The sequence below is a fragment of the Acartia tonsa genome, chromosome 3 (genome assembly GCF_053477335.1).
Source record: "Acartia tonsa isolate MP-2025a chromosome 3, ASM5347733v1, whole genome shotgun sequence".
Taxonomy (NCBI): domain Eukaryota; kingdom Metazoa; phylum Arthropoda; class Copepoda; order Calanoida; family Acartiidae; genus Acartia; species Acartia tonsa.
In genome coordinates, this window is record NC_137262.1 from 16076216 (window position 1) to 16103640 (window position 27425).

The 27425-nt window shown below is 31.4% G+C and overlaps 1 protein-coding gene and 1 long non-coding RNA gene across 2 annotated transcripts; one reads left to right on the plus strand and one right to left on the minus strand.

Annotated features, from left to right (window-relative positions):
- Window positions 1–440: 440 nt before the first annotated feature.
- Window positions 441–27413, minus strand: LOC145313464 (protein eyes shut-like). The gene is made up of 23 exons (XM_080152895.1): window positions 27333–27413; window positions 26898–26952; window positions 26353–26515; window positions 26035–26105; window positions 25583–25673; window positions 25372–25408; window positions 24799–24848; window positions 22338–22463; window positions 21879–21921; window positions 16962–17118; window positions 12174–12272; window positions 11900–11966; window positions 11393–11459; window positions 10739–10947; window positions 9338–9399; window positions 7370–7415; window positions 6949–6989; window positions 6278–6339; window positions 5306–5429; window positions 4567–4661; window positions 4248–4330; window positions 3298–3407; window positions 441–2189 (listed from the first exon to the last, which is right to left on the minus strand). The coding sequence occupies exons 1-23, from the start codon at window positions 27392–27394 to the stop codon at window positions 2124–2126; spliced, it is 1986 nt and encodes a 661-aa protein (XP_080009021.1). The 5' UTR covers window positions 27395–27413; the 3' UTR covers window positions 441–2123.
- Window positions 23446–24073, plus strand: LOC145313463 (uncharacterized). Its single transcript, XR_013877340.1, has 2 exons — window positions 23446–23598; window positions 23812–24073. It is a non-coding gene; the product is annotated as an uncharacterized LOC145313463 (long non-coding RNA).
- Window positions 27414–27425: the final 12 nt, after the last annotated feature.

Sequence of the window (27425 nt, forward strand, 5' to 3'; positions counted from 1 at the left end):
ATTCCTTTTATTGTAGTTTATATACTATATTGTAAACTTTTTATTTCAATTTTGCTTACAATGGATTCGTAATATTTTTCTGATTCTAAAGGTATATATTAACCCATATTTTTTTACCTGTGAAATGATAAAATTAAGTTCAAAGTTTTTATTCTCGTGGGTTTAAAAAAATCAATTTTTTTAATAATTACCTGACAAAATTCAAAAAGTAAGGTGTCAAATTAAAGATCTTACTATTTTTGTACATAATGGACATTTTCTTCCTTTTTTTTGTTGCGTTTTAGTACCTTAAAATCGACTTAATCTTTTTTTTTTTTAACTTAAATTACTTAAAAAATAAGAGGTCTACAAAAAAACCGATTGCATATCTGAATTCTATGAAAAATTTTACATCTACTACTTACTAAAAGAACCGGCTAGCTATAAAAAAAAGTTGATACGCCTTCTTTAATAATTTCAATTTGGATTATTAAAAACAAATTTTTTATTATATAATAGCAATTACATAAAAAGTATCATTTTATTTTCATTGGCAGTGGGAGTAATTTACAATTCAATCTCTAAATATCTTAAATTTTAAAGAAAAAAGAACAAATTATATAATATAACAAAAAAGGAAAATCTTGGATTATCCAAATAACAATTTAAAACTCAACAACAATTTTTGAAACAATATTTTAAATTCTTTAAGACTATAAATAGTTTAGCAAACTGCCATTACAGTGTTTTTTTTTTGGCAAAATTATATCTCTAAAAGCATCTAACAAGACTAAAAATTCGCAAAGGCATCGCCGCCATAAATGTTTGATATCAATTTATCACATAACATTAAAAATGTCCTTAAATTTGAAAAGAAAAGTTTCATTACAAGTTTTTTTTTGTTGCAATACCTTTATTAAAAATTATTATTACATTTTCTATGTTTGATATTAAAATAAAGCCATTTATTTCAGCTTTAATATTACAATACAAAAAGACATTTTCTTTCACTTCAAGTTTCAATTTGTCTATACTTTAAGTTTGATGATAAAATTTATTCTTATGAGAATGGATGGATGGCGAGATCTGAGGTATTTCATTTGGTTTACAGAATAGTACTTTGGTTTTAATATATTCAAATTAGTTAAATTTTTACATAATTACTTTTGTTGAAAAATATTTGCTGATTTGCTTTAATAATTTTTTTTATTAAATTCTCAAATTTAATTAATAGCCTCTACTGATGACAGTCTTTTAGTAAAAAAGATCAGGTTTGCTTCAGGCATGCTGTAAATAATTTCAAATGTAATTGTTTTCAGCATTTTCAAGTTAACACAAAAGTATTAATGCAAAATTTGAATCTAATATAATATTGTTATGGCTGAGTGGATATAGAGATGAATAAACTAGCATTAACCTTGCATTTTAACTTTTTTAGTTTAAAAGGTAAAATTGCACTTAATAAAAGATTTTGTTTCAAGGTCCTATTTGCATAATAATTAGTATGCTTAATATGTCCAAACACTACTAACATAATTTTTATTTATTTCATTATAACCCTATTCTAATAAGGGCAGTATCATGAAGTTTTAAAGTGTTAGCTTGGTTTCTTATCTCTATATCCCTGATTTTTATAAGAATGAGATCAGTGTTTCATCACTTTTTAATACAAGTATTGGTGTCATATTTTTCTTTTCACTTTTTAGCAAATATATGACAATGAATAAAAAACATTTCAGATCACAATACGAAAAAACGAAAGAAGGGTTTTTTCTCTAACATCAAAGGCTGCTACGAAACAAATGGCTGGTCACACAGTCTTATTTGACACATCTTAAGCTAGAACTGTTGGCAGATTTATATTTTAACCAAAAAAGGGCATTCCTTCGTATATTCGTATGGATCCAGAATATTATTTAAAGTATTATACATATAATAATTAGGTCTAGGAATTGTACAATATCATCTAAAATGTAATTCTATGATTTCCTACAAAAAAGCGACTTTATTGTGTTCTATAAAATCAATTAAAAGAATCTATTAAAATTTCTATGAAGCGAATCTATTCTTTATGATTGTCACTGAGCATGATCAAATATATCAACAAGATCGTAGCTATTCATCAAAATGGTTTGTTCAACTGTTTAACTACACTGTCCAATATTATTTCCCTTTACAATTCTCTCGTCCATTAAATTCAGCTTCATTCCCTAGAAAAAAATAAATTATTTAAATTCTAATAAAATTAAGTATAAGAACACTTTACTTTTAATCATGGCTCGGCAGCCGCGCCTCGGCCAATCATAAGCCTAAAATTCAAAATTCTGAAAGATAGCTTTTCTGTTTAGGAATATGGAACTGTTTGGCATTTCCAAAGAATGCAAGGTGCACGAAAACTTGGGGAAATTTGCAAGTAAGAGTCAACAATTGCGGATTTTTATTTCATTACAAATGGGTTCACCCTGTGGGGCTATGAAACCTATCCTATCCAAAGTTAACCTCAACAAAAAAGTCCATATTTAGTAAAAATTGTTGTAAATTTATATTCATATTTTTGGTGCATCATCCAAAATAGAAAGTGACGTTCTTCCTATTAAATTCTAAGGGAAATAACGAGATGAGTTCCAATTAGACATACGAAACCATAGGCCTTGACGAAGGTTTACAATTGTAAATGGCAAAGATACTCTATAACCACCAAATTCCACGCTATTTCACCATATTTTAGGATAAATGCGTCAACAATGTAGAGGGACAAAGTGTCTAAAAAATCAGCCGTGTGACGTCATAAAAATGAGGAGAAGTGGGAAATAAAAATCCTAAAACAGAGATAGATAATCCCTCATTTTTAAACGTCAATTGGCTGATTTTTAAAAGACACTTTGTCCCCCTACAAAGTAATTTATTTAATTTTAAGAGTGCTAATACAAGAATTAATATATATTTATAAACATCTTAACTAAGTGGCTCAATTTTTAGATTAGACGTGTTTCTTAAAAATTAATTTGCTATATTTCATTAATACTATTTGTTTCTAATAAACCTGTCAAGGGCCTTTATTATAAATGAACCATGAAGAACGATTAGTTTTTTATAAGTAAAAATATCAATAATCAACCAATTAATTTTTGGTTCTTGAAACAATATAGTGAATCAATTCTTAACTTTTCTGAACTGGTAAATAGGTATAAACTATATTTCTTTTTTTATATTTCTGTCTGTCTTTGTGTATGTACGAAAGTATCTCGCTAACCGCTAAACCGATTTGGTTCACCCTTACAGTGTACGTACTCAGCTAGAAAAAAATAAAAAATAAACCTGAATTTTAATATTTTTCATACAACCATTGAGACTGGATCTAAAGTGCCCCCTCGTCAGATCTTCAACACCAAGATAGTTGCGAGATGCACCAAACAATACATTTGTACCTAGTATAATTTAGATTACTAAAACAAAAGATTTTCTGGAATGGTATTATAGTAGTTTGGATATTCATAAATGAACAACCCGCGGCACTTGCATTAGTGCCTGCTTGCTGTCGGTGAGGTGTTGGGTTCGGCTACACTGCGTCATACTATAGACGTTAAAAATGGTGCCTGTTGTTGCTATGTCCACACGGGTCATTATAAGTTTGGGGTATGGAGAGTTCCTTGGCCCGAAAACAGGCGCAACTCAAAACCACGTACAGGACTTCAGACGAAGGTCGTACAATTAAAGGGTTGCTTGTCTGTTGGATGTTACTTAACTTGATATCCTATAGTGGACGTTATAGTATTGACCCTAACTACAAGCGTATGATACCCTTCGGTTCTCTAGATGATCACTTGAAATCAATGGAAAATCCCAACCGAATTAGGTAATTAACTAGAGAATCCTAGGAAAAAAACAAGTGTTTAGATTTTAAAATCCGGTAGGTATTTTTCTTCTTCTGTGTGTTGTTATCCTTGATATGCTTAATGTTAATACAAATAGGATGTGGGTGTAAGATATTTAATATTAAAAATACTTTTTAAATACTTTATTTTAACATTTCGATCAACATCAAATAAAGTGTACAAATATTCAGGTAAGACGATGTTTAAGCACAAAGTTTTAAAACAGGGTAACCTAGAAATTTTATTTGATTTGGTCAATTCAAATTCCAATTCTCGTTAACGCGTGTCACTTTTCATGGCTATACTACAATCGATTGTTTATGTAGATTTGGAAATTAAACCTTCACAGAATGAAGTTAATTAATTCCCTTTCAAAAAAAGAGAAAAACATACCTGTATTTAATTCAAAATAAGTTCCTTTGACTATAGAAGTAAATTCTTGTCCATCTATAGAAAGTTGCAGAATTTGATTTACTCTAAACAAATTAATAAATTACACATATAAAATTATGTTTAGAATTTTTGATAAATTATCTGGGATAAAATGGTTTTAGTAAACATTGAATAAAAGTGAAATGTTTTGTTCTGGCTACCCTGATCAAAACACAAATCCTATTTACTATGAAATCTTTCCATTTAAGGACCAAAATTTTGAAATGCATTTCTTAAGAACTAACCATGTTTCTGTTGACAGCAAATTTACATTTCTTACCTTTTGATATGTAGATGGTGCCAGTTTCCGTCAGCAATATTCACTTCTGGAACCTGCAGCTCATCACGGGAGAACCAACCAAGATTCCAGACAACCTGCAATATTTTATGTTAGTTTGATTTCAACAGAGCATTTGATTGTTGCTACCTACTACATTTGTCCATCATCTTGTTTAAGAACTCAATATTCATGACAAGCTAAATAGAACCAAACCATAAAACCACCAAAGGCTATGTTAGTGCCAAACCAAATCAAATATCACTTTGACTAGTCCATCATCTAGTCCAAAACCCAGGTAATCATCACTGGCTTGGTAAGTACCAAACCAAACATTACCTTGACTAGCCCATCATCTAAATAGTCCAAGACACAAGTAATCATCACTGGCTGGGTTATTACCAAACCAAACCAAATATCAACTATTCTAATACAACACCTAAATCAAGACCCAGATAATCATGACTAGCTGGGTTAGTGACAAACCAAACCAAATACTACCTTGACTAGTCCATCATCTAAATAGTCCAAGACCCAAGTAATCATCACTATCTGGGTTAGTACCAAACCAAACCAAATATTTACTAGACTAGCACAACATCTATTTCAAGACCCAGATAATCATGACTAGCTGGGTTAGTGCCAAACCAAACCAAATACTAACTATTCTAATACAACATCTAAATCAAGACCCAGATAATCATGACTAGCTGGGTTAGTGCCACACCAAACCAAATACTACCTTGACTAGTCGATCATCTAGTCCAAGACCCAGGTAATCATCACTGGCTGGGTTGGTGCCAAACCATACCAAGATGGCGTCCGGATGCTCAGTTTTGACCTCTAGCTCAATTTCTGTGTTTAACCTGAAATAATTATATTATGTTAGTTAACTTGTGCATTGAGCAAGTATGCTTTAAGTGGTCTAATAATTAACCAAAAAAGACTTTTAGAGAAGCTTCGCCTAAAAATATTCAAACAAGCTTTAGATGATTTTTTTTCATCTTAACGTACTATTTGAGCGGAACAAAATAAGTAATAAATTTAATTTTGATCATGTTTGTATTAATTTTGAAATATATTTATTATTAAAAGTGCAAATTTCTGAAGAGTTTAAAATGAAATGAAGTTTTATAAATTGTTTTGAAAATTGATACAACTGTTTATCCCAAAATTTGATATTTTAATTTCTAAAATGCAACTTTATTTTGGTGATGTGAACAAAAACATCATTTTGTTTTCCAGATCGATGCAGATTTTAGTTGCGCACTGGCGCAGTCATTTAATAATTTAATTTTTCTGTACATCCGTCAATTCGTAACGTCAATGGAATTGGAATTGGAATTTTCTCGGCTGCTAATAGAGATAGACTGCTGTTTTATTTGTAAAGATAGCCCTCACTAAAGAGCATACTGTATAAAAAGTACTTGGTCCGTCTCGTGACGTTTAGAGAATTCCCTGAGAAGTAGTGTTATATCAGTTAGTTAGATCTTTATATCTAAGTGGACAGACGAAAAGAAATGTGTCTACTCAGTATGATACATTATGAAGTAAGGTTGTACAACTACATAATTTATAAGTGTTATCAAAGTTTAAATTTGAAAACCCAATTATAAAATTCTTTTAAAGAATCTTAAGCATTTCAAAGATATTTATTCTTTAATTTTATGTACTCAAATTAATAATATTAGAATCGCTGATCTATAATCGTTACCTTACAATTTCTGGATCTGATAGCTTATATTCTAAGAAACTGTTGTACATATCGCCTCCAAACTAAATAGAAATAAATATAGAAAGTCTATATAAATCAATAGTAGGAACCAGTGTTGCGGAGCCGGGAGCCGTGAAGCCATATCTTGCTGGAGCTGGAGCCGTAATTTTCGTTAAAAAACGGCTCCGGCTCCGGACTAGATAAATAAAGAGATTTTTTATAAATTATAATTTGGTAACTCTTTTTTGTCATGTGCAAATGACCCTATTAAGTTTTTCAAGTCCATTTTTATCAAAAATTGAACTTTTAAAACCTTCAAAAGTCAAAAATTGACGTGAGAAAAAAATATGTCGAGTTTTTTCTTGATTTTAGGTCGGAGCCATAGCTGGAGCCGGAGCCGCACCAAAATCAAACTGCTACGCAACGCTGGTAGGAACTAACCATATCATTTGTTGAAAGTGTACACATATAACCTTGCTGGGGAGTTCTGTCCTACCAATTCTTAGAAAATTAACCATTATAACTCAATAACCCGCGACCATGGCTTAACACGTAGCGCATTAGCTCATCTTCTTGGAGGTGATGGGATCGAATCTCGACTTCATAATTTAAGACGTTAAAATTAGGGGGCTTTCTGAGTTGTCAATCTCTGTATTTATTTAAAATCTTACCATAGGTACTGTAATATCCTCCTCTTCTTCGCAATTTTTCCCTAAAAATATTATTATTATTATTTATTTTGATGTTGACTAACATATAGTTTGTCGGAACAAAAGACTTTTGTTGTTGATGAAAAAGATTTGTTTCCCCAGAAGTTATTAAAGTTTTTTGTAGTTATTCTCAGAGATATAAAGGGTTAAGACAATAGCCGATAAATTGATGCACATCACAAATGATGACACACGAATTACCCCTGCTAAAGATTTAAATCAGTGGTTGAATCTTTTAAACACACATCTTAATAAACTAATCAATCAAAATTCAGTAAGAGTTCTATCGTTTTTATGGTTTTAAAGAGTGTGTTAATTTTTAAAAGAAGAAACATAAAATTGTTGAAAATACCAATAACACGAAAAAAATCTAATTAATTACCTTGATAACCAAGAGGACAATCACATACCAAAGATTCTTCGTGAACCTAAAATATGAAATAATGAATTTTCTATTGAAAAATTTATCTTTATTCTTTATTATTACCTCTCAGTGAACAGTTTTGTTTACAGTGAAGCTACTAATTATATTAGCAACTGGCGGTTTTCCCTTAGCCTCTAGGGGCTTTGCCCCAAGAGGTAATTAAAAAAATTAGGTACTACTGGTGCTGCCAGTAGTTTTATGTGAACTAACTTCCCCATAAACAAAAAAAAATGGGGTGGTATTTTATTAGTTTTATTAGGGGGGGGGGGTGTCCTATCCCTCAAAAAATAGTCTAAAACCACCACAGGACCAGTAGGTATATTCCCTGAAGAGTAGAATCCCATCGGTTCAGTGGTTAACGAGATCTTAAGGGACGGACAGACAGACAGACAGACGGACAGACAGACAGACAGACAGACAGACAGACAGACAGACGGACAGACAGGCGGACAGACATCAAGCTACTTTGTATTATATATATGAAAGGCAGAATAATGTTTTGCATACTTTTGCATCCTGTTTTTTTTTCTGCTAGCAGCTTCAATGTTGGTCAAACAAACACATATCTTTTAGGTTTTAATGGACCAAATCTGATATTTTATACAATGTTATCAACATGTGATCATTACTAGTCGCTAACACCATTCTTCCTTTTTATATGATCGCTCTTGTTTTAAGACAATGGTCTTTGTTGGCTATTATTCGTTATATCATATAAAGGAAAATAATACACTTTTATACAAAATTTTAAGTTATTTTCAATATTTAATATTTGAGACAAAAAGATCTACGCAGAAAATAATAATATTCATATTTTAAGAAAATAAAACAAGGATCTGAAAATGTCGGACAAATGAACGTTAATAATTGAAAAGTTACAGAAATATAAAAAACTAGCGGCTTTAAGGCTTTGGTCCAAGAGGTTTGATCAACCTAATTTTAGATTTAATTTTAGAATTAAGAAAAAAAATATTTTTTTTTTTTTTTTTAGGGGGGGGACAGACAGACATTGTTCTACTTTGTATCATAGATAGGTATGGCTAATCTAATGTGAAATAGTCTAAAATGCAGAATAAAATCTGGACAATACATACTTACAATACAATTCTAGAGATGCTGCTCATTGTTTATAAAGTTGAAAAATTGTACCAAGATACAATATATCAAAACTCAGGTTAATTGGAAAACCTACGGACGGACGCCAAACAAATCACAATTTTAAAAAGTTTCGCTCTTAGTAATTTACAACGTAAATTTAATCAAAAACTTTCCTTTTATATTCAATTTAAAAGGAATTTAATGCTTTTTTCAAACTAATTTTAGTTTGAAACTAAATGAAACGAATTATACGCTTGATGTACAAAAAATGATTAAATATAATAAAAGGTCAATTAAAAAAGATAATCCAAAAGTATGATTTTGATTTCATACTGTTTGAACTGGCTTTAGCTGGGAGTGAGAAGACATTGTTTTTTTGTTACAATTAGTCCCCAAAGATATATACTAACGTTTTCTTTTTCGTTGACATTGGGGATTCTCATTGATTTTTTGCTGGTTGGTTCATTAAGTTGAGTGTCCAAACGTTTCAACCACTATTTATAATCTACATAATAGGTAACTTTGTGTGTATCATTGGAGATAAGTCAAAATTCAGCCATAATTAATGAATTGGGAATTAAGAAGTTATTACCAATTCTGTATTAGCTTATGTCACTAGTACTGCAAAACCGCTCTCATTTTCAAAAGTTGCTATTCTATTTGCAGCAAAATGATAAACTGCAATCCGCAATCGCTAATTTAAGCCGTAGTTGCAAACCATGGGAGCGTATGGCTATTAATTACGTAATCCGCACCATAGCCGCTATTTTTTTTAAGAATTCGCAGCTAAAGCAACCTCTGAAAGAAAGAAAGTAAAAAAAAACTTACCCTACATTCTCCAGAATTGCAAGGAGAGGATTCGCACAAACTATGGATCTCACAGTTTTTACCTGGAAAAATTATTTAATTATCAAACAAGGACATAGTATTCATAGATGGCGAATCTGAATAATAAATTTATTTACATATCATCAAAATTTAGTAATATGAAAAGATAGATAACAATAATGATAAGGATTAAAGAGTTGCAAAGCTTAGCAAATATTTATATTTCGCCGAAGGCATGGGCTAAAAAAATTGGTTTTAATCTTATGATTGTACATTTTTTTTTCGTAGAAAACTGGATAAACAATGATGCTAGACATTATTTTTTCGGATGGATGAGAACCGGTTCTAATTCACCGGATTATAATCGGTTTCAAATAAATACGAGAAAAAACATCTATCTAATATCTGAACGTTAGTAGAATTCACCCTTTTTAGTTTTTTTTTCCAAAACTATCTTAAATTTATAGTTGAGATAGATTTATAACTGTTAAAAGATCTTAAATTTAGCCAAATCTGGTAGTTCTAGTGGGACTTTTTCTTTATTTATCCTAACTTCAAATGTTTTATGGAAAATTTGGTTAACTTTAAAAATCTGATATTCGTATTTAAAAAATGATTAATAATTTGTTTATTGAAATTAAAATACTGAGAAAAGAAAATATCTAGTAATTTCTAATTAATTCTACTTTTCAATCATTTCATAATCTAATCTTAATTATATAATTAAAATGAATAATTATGTAATTTGCGAGCGTACTTAATTAGTACAGTAAGATTCTAATTAACATTTAAGTAAGAAAAAGGATTAAGACAACATATATTACATATATTTTTGCTATCACTGTTTTTTAGAGTTAAGATAGAAAATTAGATGATTGAAAAGTAATACAGAAAAATTTGAAATACACACAAAAATCTTATTATGTAAAGTAGTAAGTTTTTTTTGTCTGAAGAAAATAATGGTCCGAATTGCTTATACTATTTAGGGAAGCTTTGTAATGTCTTTGGGTGGTTTAGGCTATTTTCCTAACCTCCTCAGTCCTTCCCTAGGGATTGAGTAACTTGTTCGTATATATAAAATGTATTAATCAATACGTCTCAGAATTAGCATGGCAAAGGCCCAGGCAAACGAAAGAGGAATAATTTTCTGTTATTTGAAAAATTTTCTACAATACGATGAAATAAATAATATTTCATAACCGGACTTTATTAAGCAGAACTTAATCGTATTCGAAGCCATACTGGATTAGTTAATCATCGCATCGTATTATACAAAATACACTGCATTCAGCAGATAGTAAAATGAAATTATGAGATTAAATATTAACTAAGTATGGTTCAGAACCGGTTATAATCCAACAGTTAATAATCGGTTTGGAAGCCCTACTGATAAATACTTACCAGTATATGGTGGATTACAATGGCACTCAAAGCCATCGCCTTTGTATGGGGCGTGTCCCAGGGAGTGGCTCTCCCCCTCCACCTTACACTCGCCCCTGTTACCACACACCTCCTTGCCGCACGCAGTACCGTCGCAGTCTATAACGTTGGCGCCCTCGCGGCCCTTCATCTTGCGCAGAGGGTATGGGGTTCGGTTGATAACAAGGTTTCTTAAGCATTTTCAAAATCATTTACAGACAAGATATTAATATTATATAACTTAGTGTACTTGTATTTTTCTTCAAATATTTCAAATAGGAAGTGTGTATGCTTAAAAAAAAAATTCTTAAAACAATAATTTCAATATTATTGTGTTTAAAAACAGTCTCAAAAAATGTTTTATGTGTTTTTTAAGTTTAGAAACTCAAGAGGACGACCTTTATAACCATAGCCTTCCCAACAAAAACAAAATAATAATATTGAAAACATGTTTCTGGTTAGTTTCAATACTTATTCACAATAAAGTACACAAGAAGTACAAATTCTGTCTGTCCGTCTGAAGCTAAAGATCTCAGTAACCACTACATCTCCTTTTCACTTATGGTCCTGTTGTGGTTTTAAACCATTTTCTTCAGAAAATTGACCCATCCAAACAATATTTTTTTGCCATCATACCTGATACAACCACTAAATCTAGCAGCTCCAGCTTTTTCAGACACCAAGGCCATGTCGGGCAAACCACCTAGATAAATAATTTTAAATATGTTTCATAAATATTTTGGTGCTTTCCTTGAAAGTGCGTCCCGAGCACAAGCCTTTCTTCTTTCTTGAAATAAATTGAAAACATGGGTGGGGGCATTGACGCCCAATGGGGGTGGGGGCGGGAGTAAAAGATTGATTACCCTCCCAAATATGCCCATATGATATAAAGAGTACCTTCCCCTTGATAAAAAAAAAAGCTTGACCGTCCTTGGGTGGGGAGTAGTTATTTTCCTTGGTTTTCAAAATAAAGGAGGGAAGGCAGCTTCTGTGCTTGACTAGACACTTTGAATATGCAAATGAAAAGCTATCAGAATTTTTCAATAAGTTATTTTCTTTTCTGTTTTCTTCTTGTAAATACGGACATATCATAACTATAACATATAATGTTGCTGTGCTAATAAAAGAATACTAAATGACTACCTACAAACATTGTTGGGTGTACATCTAGGGTGAGCAACCCATCCTTCGATTTTCCTGACACTCTATCCTACAAATATTTAGAAAGTAAAAACGTCTAAAATTATACATTTAAAAACTTTAGTATAAAAATCATATTTGGCAAAATACAACAAAAATTCTAATAAATCATTTGCAATCAGTGGTAAATTATTTAGACAAATTTTTAAAGAATGTATCTCATTCAATTAATTTTTAACACATATTGAAAAATCAACTTAAAAAATCTGCAACTGACCTTATCATCAATTTGTATATATCCTTCAGATCCATGTCTTCCCAGGGTTACCATACTCCAAGTATCCAGAGGTACACAACAATAGTATATGGATATCATCTAAATATTTATATATTAAGGACATTTTAAATTATTTAAAAATCGCGAAACCTTGTTATAATATTTTAAAGTTTAATAGAACATTAATGCAAAAAATTGCAGACTTTCTGATCAAAGTTGAGTAGTTTCAGAGATTTTATGTATCACAAATAAATACATAAATTTTTTATGAGTTTACAAATAGCAAAGAAAATGTTTACACGTAATTTTTACACACCCCATAAATAATTTTATGTATTGCCCTTGAGTTCAAAACTGACCACTCCTTTGTCAAGACTGTCTTCCCTATTTTTAGTAGCAATGCTACTCTATAATTTAGTATGTCTGCCTGTCCGTCCACTATTTGGGCTATGAGATTTTCTAAACTGCTGTTTAAGACATAATGCCATATTAGTATTTTTCAACAAAAGATATGTAATGATTCGTGATTTCCGATCTTCTATTCTTAGTCTTATTTTTCTTCCTCTCATTTCTATACTACTGAAATTTAGATCTAAAAAAACTTTGTACGTTTGTCAATCTATAAAAATCTATATATATGTCTACAATTTAGTTGTAAATACAACTCACTGAATATGAATGTTTCAAAATAATCAATATTTTGCAAATTTTTTTGTATTAAGTTAAAAGAATATTTATACTTATCTAGAACTAATTGAAATTAATTGAATTAATTATTTCGGCTAGATCTTGTCAAATTTTGAACCATTCTGTCGTCAGGAAATTTTTAAGAGTTTAATTCACCGCTAATAAAAGTTGCAACATCTGATTCAGTAATAATAGAACTGATTTGCTTCAAATGTAATTGTACAACGTAATGACAAACATTATATTTATAACACTAATCTACCTTATAATATTATTATTATTTTAGTAATAGTACAATACTGTCATGTGTTGATATAGTAACAGCACAAAAGGTTAACATGGATCATGGCATTGTCCCAGACTATAAAGACTCTAAACACGTGTTATTATAATATTTGACAATGATTAATACCCTGTAATCCTTTGACGTGGGGTCCATTCTGCCGTAATTTAACCATTTAAGCATGCATGCCATAGCTTGGCTACAAGAATAAAAGGATAAGTAAAAATGTGAGGGATAGTTGACTGTTAATTATAAACTCGTTCTGTCATACGTTAGCTTCTTTAAAATGTTTGTGAGTTACACTTGGAATCTTGATAGGATTGCACAAAGTAACAAATATCAATACCTGTATACCGATAATTTTAATCTAATTTTGTTTATCATAATTGGGGCTTAAAGTGAATTATCGTTTATATCCCCTTATTCTTAATTTTTTATATGATATTTGACCTAAAAAAGCCATTCTTGTAGGTATTTCATATTTACCATATTTACTGCTCATTACTTACTCCTAAACATCCAGAGGTATATAGAGGCTCTCTTATAAACATTAATCATTGGGCTTAAAACTGTCAAAGTGTAAAGAGTGAATTGTGTGTACATGTTTATCAAACAAACCAACAAAAAAAATTTGGTGGCTATGCTGCTAATATTTTGATCTGTGTATCTTGGTCATTTTTTGATAATTTGTGGAATTCGGTTGGGATTTCCTAACTTAAAAAATATATAGTGTGTTTTGTGTGTGTGTGTTCTTCTACGTCTGTGTGTGTTTGTGACAAGCCACAGTCCCCGTAACTTATCCCATTAATAACTCAACTCAGAATAATTTAGCTGATTAAAAAAATAACAAGTTTTAAAATATCCAACAAGTGCATGGAAAGACGAAAACAAAACATTAAATACTAAAAATAAGGAAAAAGTATGAAAAAGTAGAGTGTTTAAAATTTGTCATTTCAACTCTCCCTTCTCCCTAAAATAAAAAAGCTTGGACGTCTTTGACGTATTTAGTATTTATTTTTTCACGTTATTGTTGAAATACCCTGTAAATTGGGGGATGGCAGAATTTCTATGTACGGAGTGGGGTTAAAATATGGGAGTGTGCATAATGGTTTTTGCATATGGTTATAACTCATCATAATATCATCATCTCTCCTGGAATATAAATTTTAACCATGCACTTTTTGCGTACTTTCTTAACAAGGATGACAACGTCCATAAACAGCAAGACACAAGTGTCATAAATGTACAAACGGACAAAGTAAGTTATCAAGTGGCAAAGAAAAAGAAAAAAGGAGAGAATATATGTGTTTTTTTTATAAAAAAAAAAATCAAGATACTTATTTAAAATTATAGATATAAGTTTTTTATGGCATGACCGAAATATTAACATATCCAATGATTTAATATATGCTATTGGTAAGGGATATATCTTGAACTTAAAATAGTCTATCTTAAATAGTAGCCACCAAAATCACATTTCCGACATAGCGTAACGTACAAATGGACAGACAGACGGTTGGACAAATGATAATTTCAAACATTATCAATATACTATTAAGCTCTTATAATATCTCATAATACATACTATACTGAATAGAAGTATTGTACAATGTAGATTTTCCTTTATAAAATCGCCAAACCTATTACAATCAAGTCCAATATAACACTAAACATAAACTAGCAATTATTAATATCCACTTAATCAGTGGCGTGCGAACCGAAGGGGGCATTTGGGGCAATCGCCCCCCCCTAGCGACCAAAACGCCCCCCCCTAGCAACCGCCCCCCCTGCCCCCCCCTAAATGTTAAAAAATGCCCCATTTTGCCCCCCCCCTGGTCAACAAAAATGCCCCTTTTTGCCCCCTACCCTACAAAGAGCAAAACTATCCCAGTTTCCAAAAAAAAGATCAAGAAATACTCAACAAAAAAAAAATTTTGGCGCTTCGCGCCAAACAGAGAGTTTTTATTCATTTAACCTTACCAAATTTTGAAATTAGTGTAGAAATTAGGTTATAATCTTTTTTCACTGAACATAACAAACCAGGTTATAGGAAGTATTTTATTTTGTATAATATAAACTTTTTACCAAAGAAATTTTGTACATCCCCAATGATGATACACAAAATTACCCCTTATATAGATTACAATTAGTGGATGAAATGTATGGAAACTCGACTTAATTAACCAACCAATCAAAATTCCATTAAAGTCCCCAAAGTTGTTGAGCCAACGAATAAGAAAATTTTATATGAAATATTGGGGACTAATGTAATAAATAGCCCAAAAACCCCTCCCTCCCTGCATATTTGAAGAAAAAAATTTGCGCTTCGCGCTCTTCTAAATGGTTTCTGCTATGAAATATTGGGGACTAGCGTAATAAATAGCCCAAAAACCCCTCCCTCCCTGCATATTTGAAGAAAAAAATTTGCGCTTCGCGCCCTTCCAAATGGTTTCTGCTATGAAATATTGGGGACTAGTGTAATAAATAGCCCAAAAACCCCTCCCTCCCTGCATATTTGAAGAAAAAAATTAGCGCTTCGCGCCCTTCCAAATGGTTTCTGCTATGAAATATTGGGGACTAGTGTAATAAATAGCCCAAAAACCCCTCCCTCCCTGCATATTTGAAAAAAAAATTGCGCTTCGTGCCCTTCCAAATGATTTCTGCTTTTTATCACAATGAAAGGACAAGTAATTTTTTTTTATTTTTTACATAGTTCATTATATCTTTGGTTTTTATGGTATGATAAATTTTTTTGTGGAATATAATATTAAAAAATATAAAATTTCTTGCTGTTTCGAGCATCCAGTATGTAATTTACTTTGAATTTCATCACACAACATACAGGAAAAAGGATTTGTGACTTTTTCTACCTAAAATATATATCTATTTCAACAGATGCTCTTTAAATCTACTTGTCTGTATTCTTATTAATGATTTTTTGTGCTTTGCTACTTAAAGATGTTGTCATCCTTGTTGTCATACAATAAAGAAATATTTGATATCATTTTTTGATTTTTGGTAAATTATTTCCAAAATGAGTGTTTTTATCTCCCCCCCCCAATTTTTTTTAATGGGGTTATTCATCCTTCCTGCTGAGATTTTATAACATCCCCTTCCACCCATTAAAAATGCTTTGTGGTGGAGGGGGGGGGGGGGGTGAAGGTTAATTTATCTTCTGTACTATTTTTTCGAAGATGCTTTCTAGCTCCCTTCCCTTCGGTTATTGCAGGGTGGGGAGAAGGGATGGGGGAGAAGAGATGGGGGGGGAGAGGTGGGGGATATAAATGGGAAATAGGGATGGGGGAAGGGATGGGGAAGAAGGGATAAGGACCAGGAGGCCCATAATCAAATAAAACGCCCTTAATTAAAATTAGTATATATAATCAAAATGCCCCCCCCTAAAGCAAAGTGCCCCCCCGGGGCACTTTGATTTAGGGGGGGGGGGCAAAATTTTACAAAATCTTCAAAATGCCCCCCCCTAGACAAAGTGCTTCGCACGCCACTGCACTTAATTAGAACCGGTTCTCAGCCATACTGAGAAAATCATGTTTAGAATCATAGAACATTCAATTTTCCACGAATATTAAAATAAAAATTATAAAATTAATACCCGTTTTGTTAGCCCAGGCCATCTGCCTCTTGGGGCAAACATAACTTTATTCAATCTTATAATTTTTAATTTAATATCCGCGAAAAGCTGTCTCTATTACGATGTGATAATTAACTATTCAAATGCTTTTAGTCGATGAAATTTAGCGAAAAACGGCAAATTTAGCCTTAAAAAAACGCGTTTGTGGCAAAGCTACTCTAAGATTTACCTGTTCTTCACTGCCAAGACTATAGGTGAATACCAAGCTTCCATTGACGAGTAGAAGAGACAGAAAATCTCCCATCTTATTTGTTCTCTGGTTGGCGTACAGGATGAGGCCATCCAGGTTATCAGGTTTCATCTCCAGGCTTATTTCTGTCTTAAATCTGTCACCAATATGTATTTTAATCTTATACAATATGTACAAAATATATCCTTACGATTTTGAAAAATTTTCCAATTAAACATATTTCTTTGCAGTAATGTTTTACGTGCAAAATAGTATTTCTATTTTTTGCTTATTATGTAGCATGTAGCATATTTCGAATTATACTGAAAATACAAAATTTTCTATAGCTTCAAGTATATTTATAGACCAGTGAACTGACAAAGTGAGTTATAGAGTAGATGCTTATCGACTAGATCAATCTACCCAGAAAATTTCAGCATTATATCTTTATTATTATTTGTGTAAAGTAAATACATGGCGCTAAGGACTGATATGGACAGACATAGTGAATTATAGGGTATATTTTGAAATTCCTGTATAATTTATTTAGAATTAATATTAAATTTATTAAATTTTGATGTATCGTATGGGTTTATTGTCTAAACATGGTAATGCTAGATTCTCAGGCTCTGTGTGTGTGTGTGTGTGTTGGTGTGCGAGTTTGTGTGTGTGTGTGTGTGTGTGTGTGTCTGTGTGTGTTGGTGTGCGAGTTAGTGTGTGTGTGTATGTGTGTGTGTGCGAGTTTGTGTGTGTGTGTCTGTGTTAAAGACCCAGTAGGGATTGATAGTGCCTCATTGTAATTCAATACAACACAAAATTAATTTCAACTCACAAACAAGGGATGACTATTCTATGCTTCTCAATAATTAGGGCCTAAAACTCTACATGTATGTCTGTATGTTAGTCAATTAAGAAGAAAGGGTTTAATCTAAATAACACCCCTTTTCCATCTAACATTAACAAACTAGAAATAAAGATTATTTTATTATCCATGGTGTTATCCTTACACCCCTGTATCAAAGTTGATTATATTACACTCTAGCTCACAATATTTAATATTTTAATTTTATTTACACATCAACAATTTGATAAATTTCATTAAACAAATTATATTTTGATTATTTTGTTATCAAGAAAACCACACAATATTGGTTTGACTAATACACAATGTAAAAGCCACTTTTCAATTTACTTCATTATATTTGGACTTATAAAGTCACCAAACTTTAATCGCACACATAAAAAAACAACATTGGAAAAATAAGAGGGAGAAAGGAGTTTTTTAAAGATCTCCTTTAATGTTAACCTTTTTTATCTTCTGGATATTTAAATTTTTAAATAGATACTAAGATAACCATTTCAAATATCGCCAAGATGAAACTTGCAATACAGAACTATAAAAGGGGTGTATCATAAAATCAGGCCATGGTTTGTCTAAAATATATTATTCTTTCCCATGTTTCACCCTACAAGAATATGAATTATTGCGCTAGCTTCCTCATGAATTTATATGGCTATATTCATATCTTTAGTATAAGAACAAGGATGAAAAATTCCAACTTTTATGGCATGGTAAAGAATGAAGAAAAGAGTGAGAGAGAAAGAGAAAAAAGAGAGAGAAAAAAAAAGAGAGAAAGAAAGATAGAAACCGATAAAAAATAAATAAGAATAAAAAGTGCTAATAAAAATATTGATCCATTAAACAAAACAGAATTTGGTTTTAAATTGTAAGTAGATTAAAGAAAAGCTAGAACAGTTTAAAATTGGAAACGTATCTCAAGACGAACCCTTTAGAAGGGAATTTAAGATTTAAATTTAAATTCAAAAGTGGGTTATTGAAAAGCTGGAATAGGTTAAACTGGAATAGTATCTCAACACGCAAACTACTTTTTTATTGCTAAAACTAAACACTTTTTGCATTTCTTACTTACACTTATAGATCTAATATGTATTGATTACAATATTGGCATTTTTGCTTGTAAATAATACCAAAACAATAATTATACTTCTGTTACATGAGGCTAGACTAGATTTTTTCTTCTCAGTTATACTTTTATGGGTTTAAAACTTTTGAAATAATATGAGTAATAATTTAAACTATTTTAGTTGACTCTCCCTAGCAGTAAATGTTACTTTATGGATCTTAAAAACTGCTAAAAGAAATAAGCCTTTGAAGAATCTTCATGGTGTATCCGGCAAGCACGTGCAAAGAAATTTATCTTTAGTGTAAAAACAAGGATGACAACATCCATAAGTAGCGAAGCATAAACAATTAAATAAGAATTTAGATATTAGTTGACAAAAGCATGCATATTAGGAAAAAATCACGAAACCTTTTCAACATTTGTTAATTTCTTAATATTTATTTATATTTCAGTACTATGACTAACAGACTGACGGTCAAAGTAAATTACATACTGGATGCTCAAAACAACGGGAAATTTAATTTTGATATTTATAACTACAAAAATTTTTAAAAAAAGGACCATAAACACCAAAGATATGAAGAAAAATGTGAAAAATATAGAAATAGCCAAAAACCTGCAAAAAGGCAGTCTGACTGCCATTGATGTGTTCTTGAAACGAAAGGAAATTTAATCTTGATATCTATAACTGAAAAACTTTGGAAATTGGGCCATAAACACCAAAGGTATGGAGAAAAATGTGAAAAATAAAAAATAGCCTAAAACCTGCTTAAAGGCAGTCTGACCGTCATAGTTGTTTTCTTGAAACGACAGGAAATTTAATTTTGATTCTATAACTGAAAAAATTTTGGAAATCGGACCATAAACACCAAAGATATGGAGAAAAATGTGAAAAATACAAAAATAGCCTAAAACCTGCTAAAAAGCGGTCCTATCGACATTGATGTTTTATAGTTAATTGTGCTCCTTGATAATGGGAATGTTGTCAAAAAATTTCAGCCTTTTATCTTTTATAGGAGCCAAGAAAATCACGTTTCCCCCAAACTAAGACGGACATACGGACAGACGGACATACGGACATACGGACAGACGGACAGACGGACATTTCAAATTATAGAGTAGCTTCGCTACTAAAAAGAGGAATGCAGTACATTCTAATTTTCTACCTCAGAGAGGTTAAAACACCTTTCTACACCCTATTTTTGCACGACTGGACCAATCAATTTTTTTGGGTTAGACATCACCCCAAAATCTCATACACTAGAGATTTATACTTTTTGGTATTAGGAAGGTGTAGAATACGATTTGATCACAATTTTTCTCTCCCTCCCGGCCAAGTGATGTGGGTATCTGAGTAAATTGAATTTGCTTGGTGTTTGGTTACCATCTTACCATGCTGCACAGTGTAAACAAATTTATGCAAATCTTTACACAAATCGCTAATAATCCTCCAAATTTCAGGGAAGCCCGCATAACCCTCCCCACATTCATAAAACGAGCCTTTAAAATTGTTAGGATTAAATTAGAAAGTTTGAGGAGATCCCTGCAGGGTTAGTGCTCTAAAAAGGGGATTGAAACATTAATTAAAAAACTGTTGAAAGATAAAAGGGGTAGAGTAATAGTGGTGAACTTTTAAAAAGAAGGATTCTGCCCATAAATCTTTACATACAGTATATAAAGAAGCCGAAAATTACTATAAGATGCTAAAAAAGTATAGATGAACAGGACAATGAAATATTTTAGAATTCATTCCAATTCTTACATGTGACGTTTTTTTAAAAATATTTATATGTAGATAGAGATATAGAAAGAGAGAAAACAAAAGAAATTGAAAAAAAGATGACAGAACCGTAAAAAGCCTTTAAAACAGCTGTCATGTCTTTTTCAAACATCGGAATTATACTTATTATACATTATGCAATGAACATGTATTCATAATTTTTCCTTGCCCATAGAAATAGCAATAAATATTCATAAGCAACTTCCCAACTTCACAATTTTACATATAATATTTCTTTTAAGAGAAACTTTTATACATTTAGCTACTATATGTCCGTTTTATTTTCATTCAACATACTTTTAATTTTTTAATTAGATAGATTCCTGTAACAAGAGTGCATTTAGTAGTTTTACTTTGTTATTGACTGAAATCTTAAGGGATAAGACAAAAGACGATAAATTTATATACATCCCAAATGATAAAAAACAGAATTACCCCTTCTGTAGATCAAAATTGTGGGTTAAAACGTTTAGACACTACCAGTTTTGAACTAAGCAAAGAAATTCAGTAAAAGTATCCAAAGTATCTAGAGGTCAACTAATAAGATACAACATTGGGTACCAGAGTAATTATCAGCCAAATGTCGCCTCCCTCCGTTCTGATTGTGGCGTAGTTTGTTAAATACTTGTGCTTGTATATTGTTATTACTGCGCTTCTACGGTATTGACCCTATTTCTTAAACAACCATAGCATTATCTTTTAAAGATTTATAAATAAAAATTCTATTCTATAATGCTTTTGTTTATGCATGCAATTAGCATTAAAATTCCCCTAATTATTTGACAATACTACCTATTCATCAATGACGTATAACATAAACCCATCATATAAGGAAGGCTGTTCTATAATTACGATTGTTCGTCAGTCTATCAGTCACACCGTCGTTGCAGGGAAAATATGATTTACTTGGCTGATATTTTTTTATGTGATTCATCTACTCTTTAACTCACCTTGTTCGACGACCCGTCCAAAAAGTTATAGAAGAAATAATATTAATGTGAAGCGAAAAATCTAACTACTAAGCTAGATTTTTTAAGTTGAAATTTTTAAGGACAAACATAGGTCCCTTTCTATTCAGCATTAACTCTAGAATTAATTATGCCAGTCCTTCTATTTTGCTGTTGACTCAAAATTTTGTTTTATTTCTTGGCTTTGCTTCTTTATGAATGATGTCATCCTTGTTAAAGTGTTATTTGTATAAAATTAAATTTCCTAATGCTTGACGTTAATTGTACTGCTATGTAAGAATTGTCCCCTGAAATATAAATAAATAAACAAATTAGTGATGTAACAAAAAGTACCTTCTTGAACACTGAAATCTCATCCAATTTATTTCAAAATAAATTTTTAAAAATGGCAGGAAGAATAGTTCTTTTTATTAGCTTGAATATTATTTATAATTAGAGCTTCCCATATGGGTTAGAATAAAAAGAAACTCCCCCTCCTTCTCTTAATGGTTATTTGTCTCAAATATAATGGTTTTATAATTGTGTGTTGGGGGGGGGGGGGGGGCTTGACATAAAACATCATTATGTTTGTCTTTTGGTTTGTCCGAATTGAACAGAAAATATATAAAATGCTTTAAAATCAACTAATTTTATTGCGTTTTGTTCCCCTTATTAATCTAATACTACATATGTCCGAATAGAATTTGGTGAAAGTTTAATTTACCTGTAAATTTAGCATCTGAAATGACCAAATTTTGTTGGCAGTGTTCTCCAGCCCTCCCCAGAGGACAAACACACTTGTATCCAGGTCCTGGAGGCACTCCAGGTCCATCTATACCCAGCATACCAACTTAAATTACAAGATTGAATCAAATAGGTGTACCTAACTAAGTTTGATTCAGTTCAACATAGGTCAACCTATTTAACTACACTGCGAACTAAAAAAGGGGCTATAGCACTTACACATCCAGCAAATTTACAGTTGATGTATTTTTGGCAAAATGTTTTCTTACTTTTTCTCATGCCATAAATACATCCAACACTGGCATTTACACATCCATACTTTTTCAATTATATGTCATAAATACATCCAACACTGGCATTTACACATCCATACTTTTTCGATGATATGTCATAAATACATCCAACACTGGCAAATACACATCTAGATTAATTTATATGAATATTTATTTACAATTAATTATATTTTGTACAGTATGTATAGGTCTTAAACTTTTTACCCTATTTTAGTTACTCTCCCCCTATTTACTTCCCTTTTTCTCAAGATGCTCCCTACAAAACATCAATACATTTCCGCAGGTGGTCAAATTATTGCTATATAATATTATAATTTAGATATTTATTGTTAGTTCATTGTTTTATTATGGCAGAGCCAGAGGCTAATTTTTTTGTGACAACAAAAACAACTGGGAGCCTTTAGTTGCTGTGAGGCACTTTGTAAGGCCACGATAAGCTGCCGTTATACTTCAAAAGAAGCCGCCCAAGAGACTGATGAAGAACCTCAAATTATTAGGTAAAAGTTTACTACATTTTTATGTTTAATATATATTTGTATATATATAAATATGTAAAATGTATATAGCAAAACAGTTGGGGGTTATAAACAATTACATTAGATCTTGTTATCGATTTAAAATATATAATATTGGGATTAAAATAATTGTAATTTACGTTTTGTATTTTAATTAATATATATATTATATATGTATATATCAAAACAGTTGGGGGTTATAAACAATTACATTAGATCTTGTTATTTATTTGTAAAATATATATTATTCCTTTGCAAATTGTAAATTGCGTTTTGAGTGATGGGAGATTACATCTACCTAGCCCTGCTGAATCAAAAGTCACCGAGACCAAATTTGCCATCCGGGAAGCTATAGTATCCGATCCGCTCTCCTTCATCACCCAAGTTTACGAAGCCTGTGTCGCAACCACACTGAATTCTATCAGAACATCTGGTGAGTATTTTCATTTTATATGTAGCGAAGCTACTTTGTATAAAATAAGAATAAAATATGTAGATATAGAATATATAATCGAGTATTTTCATCATAAATGTATCGACGCTTCTTAAAAAAGAGAATATTTAATTGGTATAAAATAAGGTTTAGGGTTTATAATCAAATTCAATAAACAATAAAAACTACCTAATCTTTTTTTTATTTATTAAGGAGATTTAACAATAGAAGTACAGGGATTCAAGGGACAGGACCTCCAAGACCCCACAATCAATATGGAAGTGGGGATATGTCTGACTTGTTGGTTGATGATTTTGGTAGACCAATATATAGAATTGTAACAAGGTCAAGATCGTCACAACAATCCATCACATAATGTTTTTTTTTTATTTTAATCTGACAAATATATTTTAATTTAAATCTTTAAAATGCTTTTTATTTTAACCTGACAAATATATCATAACTCAAATAATAAGTGTGTTTTCTTATCATTTTGTGTAAAATTGCTATGGATGTATAAATGCCAGTGTTGGATGTATTTATGACATATAAATGAAAAAGTATGGATGTGTAAATGCCAGTGTCGGATGTATTTTTGACATATGTATAAAAATATGGGATGTGTTTTTGCCAGTGTTGGATGTATTTATGGCATGAGAATCGATTTTACTGTCATTTATACAGTAAAAATTCGGTTTGTCATAAATACATCCAATGCACTGGCATAAACACATCCACTGTAAATTTGCTGGATGTGTAAATGGCAGTCCCCCCTAAAAAAATAGGCAAATTCGAATCATTTGAAATGATATTACTATAAATATAAAATGTAGATGCATCTTTTGTTTACCAGTTTCAACTGTTAATTTTTTATTAATCAGCACCAATGAGCACAAGATCTCAAAAACATTTGGGAAAATACTGGTGAACCAAAAAGATATGAATGAATAATAAAGCTGCTATTCTAAAAATTCAGATTTGCCTATTTTTTTGGTTCGCAGTGTATATAAAATATAAATATGTTTGGCATTTCTTCTTCTAGGGAACTATGGAAGGGAGGGCCACCTTATAAAGCGACCCAGCACGTATACACTCTGGTATTGGTTAATCAAACTCTGTTTACTATTAATACATAGTACATACAGACAGAGTTGGGGAAGCAAATATTTATTATTGAGTGTTTAAAATAATTGAACAAACCTGATGTCGTTGTTACACAGGTAGAACCTTCTTGGCATAAGTGCTGCTTCCTGTTTTTCAAAATCAATTTTTAATAAGAATATTTTTTTCAGGGTTAATTTTGACTCTTTTCAATAGCTTCTCCATAATTCACATTAACTGCCTGTCAGTCCTTCCATCCGTAACACTATGAAGGATATTTGATTTTCTCGGCTGCTATTTAAGATTAAGATGGTTGATATTTTGTCAAGATTCCCTAGCCATATCAACAAGCATCACGTATTAATTTGTTTTGTTTATCTGTCTGTAAGTCAAGCTTCAAAAGACCAAAAAGAATATACATATTTCTTTTTGATCGCATATTCTCCCTTATTTTTAAGACATTTGCTCTGTAACTCCGTCCATCCATGATTTTTGATGTTGCGCTAATAATAGATGTTGACATCCGTTGTTTTACTTATAAAGAATATCTTGCCGGTTTTTCAAAACAAAATCTTAATATTTTCTTTACTGTTTCGATGTTTAGCATGTAATTGTACAAAAGCTTTAAGAAATTCTATCTTTCTACTTTAAGATTGATTATAATGATTTTGCCTGGTACAAACATCATGTTGACCATCACAACTTGGACCTGTACATGGGTGTCAAATTTATTCATTCACAATTTCCGTAAATACGATTTATTTTAGAGAATAAAAGTTCCCCATACATTCTAAATAAAGTAAAAATATTAGGTAAAAGAAACAATCTAAAATGGAAAAAAATAACAATTTACGGATTAACTAAAGGTATATGACGCCCATGCCTGAGGAGCCATCAGGACATTGACAAGAATAGCTGGCACCGTAGTCCAAACAGAATCCAGTATCACATGGGTTAGCATCGCACATTCGCTCCTAAAAAAGTAACATTTGCCAAAAATCTTTCTAGTGTAATAGTTTTAAGATCTACAAAAAAACTTCTTGTAATAGAATCAATTGTATTTTTTTTAAAAAGCGTTTTCATTAATTAAGACCCATCGACAAAATGCAATTTTTTTTTACTCTATTCTCACCTATACCTAACCAAATAATATTCTGATGCTTTCACGCTGTGCCGGAAGAGCCTGAGTAGGAGGTTATTTCTCTCTATGCCCTAACGCTGCATGACTTATACCTGCGGTTCCCTAACCAAGCATGACTAAAAATAATACAATGAAACCTAATTTTAAATGCGCTTTTTGTAGCCATATTGCACAATCCAGAGAAGTTTGTTTACCTGACACTGCTGGACGTTTCTACCACGTAGGGGTTGTGGTACCACCCAGTCTTCATTTTCATCCTTCATCACTAAACATTAGGATTTTATCTAAATTTCTTTAGATGAAAGTCAAGTAACTGTTTTCCATGCATAGAGGTGCTATTATTATTTTTAAAAAGCAACACAATAAACAAAGATCTAAAAAGTATTTAAAATCAATATCTAGGGGGTAGGGCTGTGGGAGTTTATTTATCTTCAATATAACTATCCCTCTTTAGAGCAGCAAAGTTTTTTATCTAAAGTTTTCAAACAAAAATAAGTATACTGAAAAATTACCCAAATCAAAGATACAGCCAGTAAAACCGGTATGCACAGGCAGATCATGTGGCAATCCTGTAAAGTTGAAGTTCTCGTGACCGCCAAGAAAGAATTCTCCATTGACATTGAGGCTTGCCAGCTTCCCTGGGGCATACCCACTAATATTCCGGAAATGGTCAACCTGATAAAAATATATGATCATAATTTTGAGTTTTTTAAAGTTGAGTGAGTCTGTTTTGAACTTAACAAGTGTAATAATTTTCATAATAATCTTGGCAATATCAAGTTACAACAATTTACAGTGGATAATAAGATCTATTAGGCTAAATAAATGGTACCTAAAAATTTGAAATCGGTCAATAAATCCAGAAAGATGTTGTCATTTTATATAGATGTTTTTTTAAGGTCGGACGAATAGGTATACCCCAATTTTTTAACAAAAGATGAAAAAAAATATTTTTGTATCTACATATTTAAATACTTAGCGAGTAACCTCCCTTTCCCCCTTGTTTTAAAAACATTTCAAAAGTGAGTATTTTTTTTTGAAATAATGAATTTTTTACCTTTAGCCAACCCATCCTGCCAATCCTACCAGCATGAACTGTGTGCACATGAATCCTAAACAATTATAATTTTCACATTTTGTCTATTTAATAACCTTGTATAAAAGGAACAGAACGTCTGTCTGTTTCTTTAGATTACTATTTGGTTTGCATTTATAGTAAAACTTATACGCAGTCTATGTAAGGTTTATAACTATTTGATTGAGGGTATATTTATCCTTTAATAAGATATAGTGCCTTATTTTTCCTATAAAACTAACATTGAATTAGAGGGAAGGATCAACCCCACCCTTCCTTCACTCAAGACCCCCCCACCTCACAGCATACAAACTTTAAACAAAGTCATTTAAAAAATCAGTTTACATATTTTGAATTTATAAGCACACACAGACACACACACATTTAATTACTCTATTGTATGGGTTGAATATCTACCTGGAATCAACCGGAGTTTTAGTGAAGATTCTTCTTGGACCTGCTCCTAGATCCCATGTCATCAAGATATGACCCTAGATAGGTAAGCCAATG